Here is an 11,415-nt window from a genome sequence, read left to right as displayed (position 1 = left end):
CTATTTTATTGGATGACACACCGTCATTTGTCGGAGAGAAAACGGCTGGACCTAGCAACAACTCTGTTAGGGGATTCGAAGTGATCGACAAAATCAAGTCAACCGTTGAGAGTCTTTGCCCTGGCATCGTCTCATGTGCTGACCTTCTTGCCATAGCCGCTCGTGACTCCGTTCTCCTAGTTAGCATATTTCCACCTTTTTACTCTCGCCATATATATTATATAGATTGCATTCATAAAAAAAAAACCGGTCCAAAAAGATAGTGAAAGTGAAGATTCAAAAACAAATTTTTAAATGTTGTCACACACTGCTTTTACTAAAATTCTGTCAGTTCATTGTAATTATTAAGAAAATAATTTGTTTTGTCAATTGTTTCATATGTGTTTGCTTGTACAGTAAAACCTTATAAATTAATAATATTGGGACCATGACACTTTATTAATTTATTTATAAATAAACATCTAGTATTTTATATTTTTAATACTAACATCTAGTATTTTATAATATATATATATTTTTAATTGTTTAAATTCTTAAAAATTATTAATTGAGACAATTTTAGCAAAAGAAGATTAGACTTTCGGATTTTATAAATTTTATTGTTTTAGAAATGAATTTTAATATCTATAAAACATTATTGACTTTAAATTACAAATACTATAAACAATATCACTTATATATATGACATACATAAATTTAAATTTATGGATAATAATATCAATTGTGGTATTTTAAACAGTCTATAAAACTATAAAAATGAAAATGATGCATATTTAGATATTTAAAAACTTTAAAAAATTAGCTATTTTGTGACATGCTATTTTATATCACTATAGTTGGAAATACAATATAACAATTGTTTTATATATAGATATGAGCTCTTGGGAAAAAATCAAAAATTTAAAGCATATATTATTATATTAGCATATATATATAAAAAATTACATGATTATTAATTTACGATATTATTGAAACTATATTTTAAAAGGAAACTTAAAAAAAAAAATATTATCTTATTATCTTATCAAATTTTGTTGTTCTTTACACTGGCCCGACTTGGGACGAGAAAAATTTATCAATTTATAGTTTTATTAATTTATAAAGTACTAATTTATAGAGGTTTACTGTATTTTGCTTATATGTTTGTTTATATTTAAACATAATATAAGCAAATATATAAGCAAATACTAGCAAACATATGAAACAATTGACAAAATAATAAAATTGTAGGTTTAAAACTTTAATTTTGATAATTTAAAATACTATGTGATTGTTATAATAGTTACAAACTAAATTAAAGAATATAACTATATATATTAAATAATACTCTAAAAAATGGTTTAATGATACTCCTATAAGGACTAATCTAGATGGTTTGAGGAGCCACATGCCATAATTAGATGCACGCACTATAGAACTATATAGATATTGTACATTATTTCATCATTTTTTCGTGAGAATAATATCAAAGGCCTTCTCAAATACAGATATGTGCATTTGTATCACTAGTCTCAATACTTAATACCTTAACTAAATGACTAAGCAGTTGGGTGGCCCTGGGTGGAGTGTGAAACTTGGTAGACGAGACTCTATGACGGCGAACTTTGCGGCGGCTAACTCTGGCGTCATCCCTTCTCCGATCAGTACACTGAGCAACCTCATCAACCGATTCAAAGCACAAGGGTTGTCCACACGTGACATGGTAGCCCTTTCTGGTGCTCACACCATTGGGAAAGCGAAGTGCGCCACGTTCAGAAACCGTATATACAACGAAAGTAACATCAACCCATCCTTCGCCATGTCAAGAAGGGAGAGGTGCCCTGCCGCCAATGGCTCTGGAGATGACAAGGTAGCCGATCTTGACATACGCTCTCCTAAAATGTTCGACCACAGCTACTACAAGCAGCTTCTCTGCAACAAAGGGTTGCTTACATCAGACCAGGTGCTGTTCAACAACGGTCCCACCGACTCGCTAGTCGTAAGATACAGCCACAGTATCAGAGCATTCTACCGCGACTTTGCAAGAGCCATGGTTAAGATGGGTGACATCAGCCCCTTACCTGAACCCAACGGTCAGATTCGCAATAATTGTCGGAGGCCCAATTAAATCTTTACTAACCCAACAATCATCTCTTCGTCAACTGTTTTTCCTTTTTTAATTATGTGCATCTTCTTCGTCAACTGTTAAAAAAATACATCTGAATAATAAAACCATAAAACATACTCTATATATAAGGCAATACAGATATAGGCATATAGCCGAATAAAAGTTTGTGGCGATGCAGTTTTCTATTTACGTTTGGCTTTATAATATTACTATTCAAAGAAATAAAAAAAAAAAATATTAAAAAAAAAATTCAACTGTGTACATAGCTGATTTGTTCTAAACTTTATGCTACGAAATTGTAACAAATGTAATTGAACCAATCAAGCATAAGAAACCGTATGAGTAGAGAGATAAATATGATTAAAAAAATACGGGTGGAAAAAGGAGAGCCGTTGGATGAAAAGTGAATAGGCGAATGAGAGGACAAGTGTTAAAAAGACATAAGGTGGACAAAGACACAGAGGAACAAGTGGCCCTCTGCTCTTCTTCTTCTTCTGCCTAATTAAAATAAAAGAAAAAAATCTAATTTATTATTTTGTTTTTTTTTGCTGATGTGCGTGGACCGCCAATAACGTTTAACTTCGATTTCATCTTCTTCTCTTCTTCTCTTCTTCTCTTCTTCTCTTTTTTTTTTTTNTTTTTTTTTTTTTTTTTTGGTAAAAGAAGAAACACACAGAAAGAAATAAGCAAGAGAAGGGCTCGTTGGTGAGGGGTGTTGGATATAGAGAGATAGAGATCTGTGCGTATTCGATCGAGATCTCTGATTCGTTTCCAGAATCCTCTCTTTCTTCACCGGTGATTGTTTTTTTTNTTTTTTTTTTTTTTTTTTGTTCATATGTGTTTGGGAATTACTTATGTATTGTTTTCTCCTTGCGAATTTTCGATTACATGTTTAAATTTTAGGGTTTTTTTTTTGCTTCTGATTAGCGATCTTTTGTGTTCTTAATAATATGAAGAAAAAAATGCGATAATGGGTGAAGGAATGATATAGCCGGAATGATCTGTTCTTGTTTAGGGGTTTGAGAGTTTGTGTTTAGTGAATCGTGATCGCATTCGCTTCTTCTTCGATATAATTGCGTTTCGATATGATCGATATAGTTACACAAAGCATGTTTCCCATTTATTCTGTGAGCAACGTTTGTATCTCTTATTACACTTGATTGGTGGTTGAAGTGAGATCTCATTGCTTTTTGTATTTTTACTTCACAGGCTCAGATTCATACCGCTCTGTCAATCCATTTAGCACTCTCTTGTTTAGAAACTTAGAAATGCTGGAAGATATGTCCTCTTGGCACTAGGGCATTAGTTTCACGAGCTCATGAGGTCATGAAACTCATGAGCTACCACAATCTCTGAGCTATCATCTCTGGAGCAATTAGTGTGTTTTTCATCTTTCTTTATCGGCTGCCTGCTAAGTTTGTATTTAGATTAGATGGAAAATAAGCCAAGTGTTTTGACTGATAAATACGATGTTGGGAGGTTACTGGGTCAAGGTACGTTTGCCAAGGTGTATTATGGAAGGAGTATTCTTACTAACCAGAGTGTTGCTATCAAGATGATCGACAAGGAAAAAGTTATGAAAGTTGGGCTTATCGAACAGATCAAGCGTGAGATATCTGTTATGAGGATTGCTAGGCACCCTAACGTTGTTGAGCTGTACGAGGTCATGGCAACAAAAACAAGGATCTACTTTGTTATGGAGTATTGTAAAGGTGGTGAGCTTTTCAACAAGGTTGCCAAAGGGAAGTTGAAAGATGATGTTGCTTGGAAGTACTTTTATCAGCTTATCAACGCTGTTGATTTTTGTCATAGCCGAGAGGTGTATCATCGTGACATAAAGCCAGAGAATCTCTTGCTAGATGATAACGAGAATCTCAAGGTATCCGATTTCGGGTTGAGTGCTCTTGCTGACTGTAAGAGACAAGATGGTCTCCTCCACACTACTTGTGGTACACCTGCATATGTTGCTCCCGAAGTGATTAATCGAAAAGGCTATGATGGCACAAAAGCAGATATTTGGTCTTGTGGTGTGGTTTTGTTTGTTCTATTGGCTGGCTATCTACCTTTCCATGACTCCAATTTGATGGAGATGTACAGGAAGATAGGAAAGGCTGATTTTAAGGCACCAAGCTGGTTTGCTCCAGAAGTGAAGAGGCTGTTGTGTAAGATGCTAGACCCTAACCCTGAAACTAGGATCACCATCGCAAAAGTCAGAGAGAGTTCTTGGTTCAGAAAAGGTTTACATATGAAACAGAAACGGATGGAGAAACGAGTCAAAGAGATGAATTCTGTGGAAGCTGGTGTTGCAGGTCCAAATGAGAGCGGAGCAGGTTCAAGTGAGAATGGAGCCGGTCCAAGTGAGAACGGAGCAGGTCCAAGTGAGAACGGAGACAGAGTGACGGAAGAAAACCACCATACTGACGAACCTACACATTTGAACGCTTTTGACATAATTGCCTTGTCTGCTGGGTTTGATCTGGCAGGACTGTTTGGAGATGTTCATAACAAGCGAGAGTCTAGATTCACATCCCAGAAACCTGCTTCAGTGATCATATCTACGCTAGAGGAGGTGGCACAACGATTGAAACTGAGCATAAGAAAGCGAGAAGCAGGTTTGTTCAAACTGGAACGTTTAAAAGAGGGGAAAAAAGGAATCCTATCAATGGATGCAGAGATATTCCAAGTAACCCCAACGTTTCATCTAGTGGAAGTGAAGAAATCTAATGGAGATACTCTCGAGTATCAGAAATTAGTAGCAGAGGATCTTAGACCTGCTCTGTCAGATATTGTGTGGGTTTGGCAGGGAGAGAAAGATGAGTCTGCGTCACAGCAAGAGACAGAACAACAACAACAACAACAGGAAGAAGAAGCATTGTAGTTTTGAAAATCTTAAGTTTTGAATTTTGGTTAACACTGACGTTAAACGTATATGAGTTTCGTACATTTTTCGTTTGTGAAAAAAAGAAAGGAATTCTGCATAATATAAAGTCGTTAACAGAAACTCTCAGTGTGAAAACTTGTGAGTTTGAGTGAGAACTTCAATTGATTACAGGAAGAACAAGAACCTTGAGCATTATTTTGAAACTGGGATTAAAGACTTCAACTTTATTGAGAGTTTTAAAGTATAGTGAAGAAGACAAGATCTATATTATAGTACAAAAGAAGACAATATGCGGTTTTGGTTGCCGTCCATTGCAGCAAAATTACACAGTTACAGACAATAGAGAGACAGAGAGAGATAGAGATAAGAGTAACAAAAACACTTAAGAAGAGTTTTTGGAGTCGGAGCGGATATGGTTCCAGAGATAGCGACCACTTGCCATGTCAACGCATGTCCAAAATCCAGACTTCAATGCCATTCCCACCTGACCCCATTAAAACCCCAATTCATTAATCCCAAATTAGAGAGATAGAGAGAAGCATTAGAACTGAGATCGGAGGAAAAAAAGATAAGAAGGAAACCTTGGAGAATCCAGAGGCAGAGTCGTCGGCGGGTTCAGCAGCGTCGGTGAAGGAATCGTCGAGAGGATCGTCGGAGGTAGAGTTGAGCTTCTTGAGGACGAAGAAGCCAGCGAGAGTCGCTGAAAGGAATATGAGGATAATCCTTAATGGACACATCTATGGATTCTGCTTCTTCTCTTTTCTTGATTTGCTTTTTTTGCAGTTTTTGAAGAAGGCAAAATTAGGAGAGAGAGAGAGAGAGAGATAGCGGAGTTGATGAGAAAAAAAAAAAAAGATGAGAGGAGGGAAAAAATAAATAAATAAACCAAAAAAATAAAGGTAAAGAAAGATAAATTCAAAGGGTGTAGTTGAAGAAGTGTCAAATTAGGTAGGCCACTCCCTAAAGTCATCTCCAATTTTTTCAATTTCATATACCTGATAACCTTATATGTCAATTTTAGAATTCAAGTTAACATTTTTTTTTTTTTGGTATGTAGCATTATTATATATTCCCATATTGAAAAATAATTCCTTTTGTTGACCAAAATGAAAAGTTAGTGGTTTGGATGAACCTAATTTGTCAGAACGTGAAAACCCATTTTATGCTCTCATTTCCTCTAAGTGATGGCTTTGACAAACAAAAAAGATAATAAAGAAAATTAAAAAATCACAAGTGATTGTTGACAGTTTTCACTAACTTAGTCGGATCATCATCATCACACCATTCACCATCTCTTCCTTATCTCTTAACATTTTTTATTTTGACTTCTCCTTTCTCTTCAACAACACATAATCTTTCATTCTTCCTCCTTATTTGTCCATACAAACTATGATTCCCTGTCTCTGTTAAACAACCAAAGTAAGAAAACGACGAGTCCAGTGATTCTCTTTAAATTTGATACGGATTGATCATTATTACTAATTTACTATGTATAAGAGACAAACCTGACTGGCTTTGGGAATTGTTTTCTTTGTTTTGAGACCCTAGATGGCTAGAACTTTGCAAACTTAGCAATTCTAGCAACGGCAGTTCTTAAACTTCCTATGCCTGCTCCTGACCTTGAGCTCACCATCATCTGCAATAGTCAAACGTTAACCATTTGCTTCTTTCTTAGGTCTCATCTTTTTCTGCAGCCATAGGGAAGTAAACAACAAACTAGGACGATCATATCCAGACATACCAGAGGCTGGACAATTATCTGTATAATTCATCTAACTCTTGAAAAAAAAACTTTAGGTATTTTCATGAAATTTTTATATTAAAAATTAACTAAAAGTTGTAAATTAGATTCATCATTCCAAAAATATTTTGTTAAATCAAGAATTGGAGGAATATTTTTACTTTTAAAATAATGAATGCCAGAGAATAATTTAGAAAGCTGTAAAAACTGTTGATATTGAAATTTTATATTATTTTGTGTCATGGAAAAAAATGAAAACAGTTCAAAAAGACAAATATATCTAGATTTTAAAAGATATGAATATTCTAATAAACACAACTTTAAAATGAACAGTTGCAACTTTACAAAAAAACCGTTACAATGAACAATCGTAACTTTTTGTAAAACACATAATTTAATTTTCTACAAATTTTTTAAAAAAATATCCAAAAGGTACGGTTGAAAAAATACAACTTTTGGTGGCATTTTTCCGATTGCTATTATATATAGACATTAAATTTTTATATTTAAAATTAACTAAAAGTTGTAAATTAGATTCATCATTCCAAAAATATTTTGTTAAATCAAGAATTAGAATAGTTTCTTTACTTTTAAAAGAATGAATGCTAGAGAATAATTTAGAAAACTGTAAAAAACTGTTGATATTAAAATTTTATATTATTTTGTGTCATAGCAAAAAAATGAAAACAGTTCAAACAGATAGATTTCAAAAGATATGAATATTCGAACAATCACAACTCTACAATGAACAGTTGCAACTTTACAAAAAAAATCGTTACAGTGAACAATTGTAACTTTTTGTAACACATACAATTTAAAATTTTACAGTTTTTTTAAAAAAATTATCCAAAAGGTACGATTGAAAAAACACAACTTTTGGTGGCATTTAATTTATTCGGATTGAGTTTAAATATATTGAAAAGTAAAATCTAAAATCTCACTATGTAATCCATCTAAATCTCGGAAAAACACTCTAGGTATTTTCATTAAACGTTTATACTTAAAATTAACTAAAAGATGTAAATTAGATTCATCATTCCAAAAATTCTTTGTTAAATCAAGAATTAGAGGAATTTCTTGACTTTTAAAAGAATGAATGATATAAAATAATTTAGAAAAATGTATAAACCGTTGAGATTGAAATTTTAGTTGATTTTGTGTCATGGCAAAAAAAAAAATGAAAACAGTTCAAACAGACAAATATATATAGATTTCAAAAGATATGAATGTTCCAAACAACACAACTTTAGAGTGAACAGTTGTAACTTTTCATAAATAACCGTTTTATTGATCCATCACGATTTTTCAGAAAATATCCAAATGATATGATTGAAAAAACACAACTGTTGGTCGCATTTATTTATTCGGATTGTTATTATTATATAGATTTGACAAAACAAAAAATGGCTAAATCAGTCTAACAAACCTATAATATCTCTTTTTGACAACGAAGAAGAAAAAGGTGGCAGAATATGATTGCAATTCGATAATCATGAGGAGGCGTTTGGAAACAATGATACCATATTCGTTAAGGGATTCGATTGTTCCGTTTCTAGGGCTGATATCAAGAGCTCATTGGAAAAACACTTCGGTTCATGTGGAGAGATCTTTAGGGTTTTTGTTCCGTTTGAGTGCCAAACCGGTTCTCCCTTGGGGTTTGTGACTTCTTGCTCGTATTTTTTATTTATTTTTAACTTCTTTGAAGTTACAATAGAATCGTGAATATATTTTATTTTTTTGGTTTCCAGATGCTTTCATTGATCTGAGGAATGACGCAAAGAAAGCGTTAACACTAGATGGAAGTTATTTGGAAATTATGGTGGTCGTATACATCAAATAAATTAATGGCGGTCGTATAGACATTCATTTGTAAGTATTGAATCTTGATAACAAAGGAACTTCTCATTAGTTTTTGGTTGTTTTTGCTCTTGTTAATGCAGGATGCATTGCACTTCTTCTGATGAAGAGGATGGTGATGAAGCAATGGTGACCAACCACAGCTAGAAAATATTGGTCGTTTTATCGTTGCTGCTATAATGTCTTACCAGCTACATCAGTAATTTTAATGTTCATGTGTGTTTGACTTGCATAAGGAAAACTCTTGTATTATGACTCCAGCTCTTTATTATTTAACTTTCAAATCAAAGTACATCACATACATAATTGACTTTATCTCAAAGAATTGGAATATCCGGATTTCACAGATGTATAGGAAGACTAATTGGTTTGCCAATAGATTAGAAAACTAGTATGTTTTTTCTTTCCACTTAGATTTTCACGCACTTGAAATTGTTCCAAATTACATGTTGTTAGGACAGGAACCACGACAAGTTTATTATTAATATGGGAAAAAAACTTAAAAATACATCATCTATTTTGTACTTGGAAGTTTAATACCTCGTTTTTTTTTGGAAAAAAAAATATCTCAATTAATTAAAACGTGTGATTTAATACTCAAACTAATAAATTTTGTTAGTTTCATACTTACGATTTTTTGACAAAAATAAAATTCCATTTTTACCCTTACTATATTAATTAATAATTAATTTTAAATAATATGGTATTAATTTATAGATAATTCTTGGGTTCACCCCCACTTAATTAAGGAAACAAATTATTAATTATAGAAACAAAATCTGTATAGCATTCAATTTTAAAGTTATTATTTCTAAACATTATATTATAGTTTTTAATTATAATATGTAAATCTAAATTATTTTTTTATAAACTCAAACCGACATATAATTTTGTTTAATTGTGTAATTTAAACCCTAATCATTTTTTTTATAAATCCAAATTGAAATACATTTTTGTTTAATTGTAAAATCTAAACCCTAACCACTCTTTTATAAACTCAAACCGACATATAATTTTGTTTAATTTTAAAATCTAAACCCTAACCACTCTTTTATAAATCTAAACCGACATATAAATTTGTTTGATTGTAAAATCTAAATTTATTTGAATTAAAATTAAAATTTATTTAATATTTCTTTTATTAATTTTAATTCAAATAAAATTATAAATTCATACCATGTTATTTAAAATTAATTATTAATTGATATAGTAAGGGTAAAAACATAATTTTATTTTTGTCAAAAAAAATCGTAAGTATGAAACTGAGGGGGGTATTGGTTTGGGATTTTAAGAGAATTTTAATGACTTTAAAAGTTATGTAAAATATGTTGTTATTCAATCAAGACTTTCTAAAACTCTTTTAAAATTTGGTGTTATTAGTTGTGGATTTATAAAAAGTAATCTAAAATCTTGATAAATCTATTGTTATTGGATTAAGAGTTTTATAAAGTCATTAAAAGTTTTATGTTATTCAAACAAAACAAAAGAATCTTGGATTGTTAATGAATTCAAATATTATGTTATTGGTTTAAGATTTTATATCATTTTCTTCATAAAAAGAGTCATGAAAACTCTCTCATCAAATAGAGAGATTTGTGAATCATAGTCCATGACTTTTTGAAATAAAAATAGTGGGGAGAAGAAAAGAGGAGAAACCCAGCGGTGACCTTCCAACATGGATTATACGGTGACCTTCCACCACCGTCCGACGATGGATTATAAGGTGACCTTCCACCACCTTCGCAGCCAGCACGTGAATTGTGATAGACAAAGAGCAAACGTGTATTTATGATTGTGAATTGTGAATGTGAATTGTGAAAGAAGATATATTTTACTAGTTATCTTGCAGAGAGCAAACATATGTGAACAGGGAGCACTAAAAATACAAATCAAAACAAAAACTTCTAAAAGAGAGAGAAGAGCATGTGAGATCGTAGCATGTGAGAAAATCTGCAACATATATAATAATGTTTATAGCCAAAAAAACAATGTTTGGTATCATCCTCTAATCCAACACAAAAAAAAACAATGTTTGAAGAAAATTTAAAAACTTCAAGATCTTCATGGCATGCTCCCTGCTCAAGTAGCTTTACTAGCACTTTTGTCTCTTCTGATCCCTATTGACTATATGAACTTTTTTCCTTACTCTTTTGGGAATCTCCCCTAGTCCCATTAGCTAAGCATATATGTATAAACAATGATAAGAAAAATATTGTGCAATATTTTTTGAGAAAGATTTTACAAGATTTTATGAGTGATTTTACAAGATTAGGAAAAATAAATCAGCATGATTTTAAACAACTTTCTAAACAATCACTTAGAATCCTCAATTTTATACTTTCTATGATTTTATATAAAGTCATTAAAATTCTCTTAAAATCCCAAACCAATACCCCTCCTAACAAAATCAGATGTTTTAATTAAATGAGATATTTTTTTTCCAACCAAAAAAGACGGTATTAAACTTCCAAAGAAAAAATAGATGAGGTATTTTTAAGCTTTTTTCCCTTATTAATATACTAGGAAAGCGACCCGTGCGTTGCCGCACGGGGAGGTGAAATTCTAAATTGAAATTTAACACTTGTAATTCATCTTAAATTCTTTCTTTTCTCAATCAATTTGATCATTTTCACTTCTTGCTATTGCTTTCTGCTGATTAAAAAGCCAAAGGTTCATTTCAATATTATTATATTTTATGTTGTCACACACAAAAGTGAGCCTTTTTTAGAGTTTGATTTACTATGAACATTACTTTTAACCATATATAAAATTTTACTTATGTTTGTCTCCGACCATATGGTGCTATATATTGGTATCCTTTCTTAATTC

At 31.9% G+C, this 11,415-nt stretch overlaps 3 protein-coding genes across 4 annotated transcripts in view; 2 read left to right on the top strand and 1 right to left on the bottom strand.

Annotated features, from left to right (window-relative positions):
• Nucleotides 1-2,292, top strand: part of LOC104735558 (peroxidase 67-like) — a 3,090-nt gene extending 798 nt beyond the window's left edge. The window contains exon 3 of the mRNA XM_010455374.2: nt 1,547-2,292. Within this exon, the coding sequence (XP_010453676.1) occupies nt 1,547-2,107 (561 nt within the window). The 3' untranslated portion in view covers nt 2,108-2,292. The remainder of the gene's footprint in view (nt 1-1,546) is intronic.
• On the top strand, nt 2,671-5,108 carry LOC104735548 (CBL-interacting serine/threonine-protein kinase 10-like). Its single transcript, XM_010455362.2, has 2 exons — nt 2,671-2,902; nt 3,317-5,108. The coding sequence occupies exon 2, from the start codon at nt 3,540-3,542 to the stop codon at nt 4,983-4,985; it is 1,446 nt and encodes a 481-aa protein (XP_010453664.1). The 5' UTR covers nt 2,671-2,902; nt 3,317-3,539; the 3' UTR covers nt 4,986-5,108.
• On the bottom strand, nt 5,198-6,778 carry LOC104735532. Of its 2 annotated transcripts, XR_759465.2 has the most exons (4): nt 6,730-6,778; nt 6,494-6,624; nt 5,570-6,391; nt 5,198-5,472 (listed from the first exon to the last, which is right to left on the bottom strand). XR_759465.2 is itself a non-coding variant. In XM_010455344.2 (2 exons), exons 1-2 carry the CDS (start codon nt 5,723-5,725, stop codon nt 5,371-5,373), a joined length of 258 nt encoding a protein of 85 aa, XP_010453646.1. In that variant the 5' UTR covers nt 5,726-5,940; the 3' UTR covers nt 5,198-5,370. The 2 variants fall into 2 exon arrangements, 1 of the variants encoding a protein (XP_010453646.1); XM_010455344.2 differs by lacking the exons at nt 6,494-6,624; nt 6,730-6,778 and having other exon boundaries at nt 5,570-5,940.

This window comes from Camelina sativa, chromosome 2 (genome assembly GCF_000633955.1).
Source record: "Camelina sativa cultivar DH55 chromosome 2, Cs, whole genome shotgun sequence".
Taxonomy (NCBI): domain Eukaryota; kingdom Viridiplantae; phylum Streptophyta; class Magnoliopsida; order Brassicales; family Brassicaceae; genus Camelina; species Camelina sativa.
This window is presented reverse-complemented; position numbering and strand designations above follow the sequence as displayed.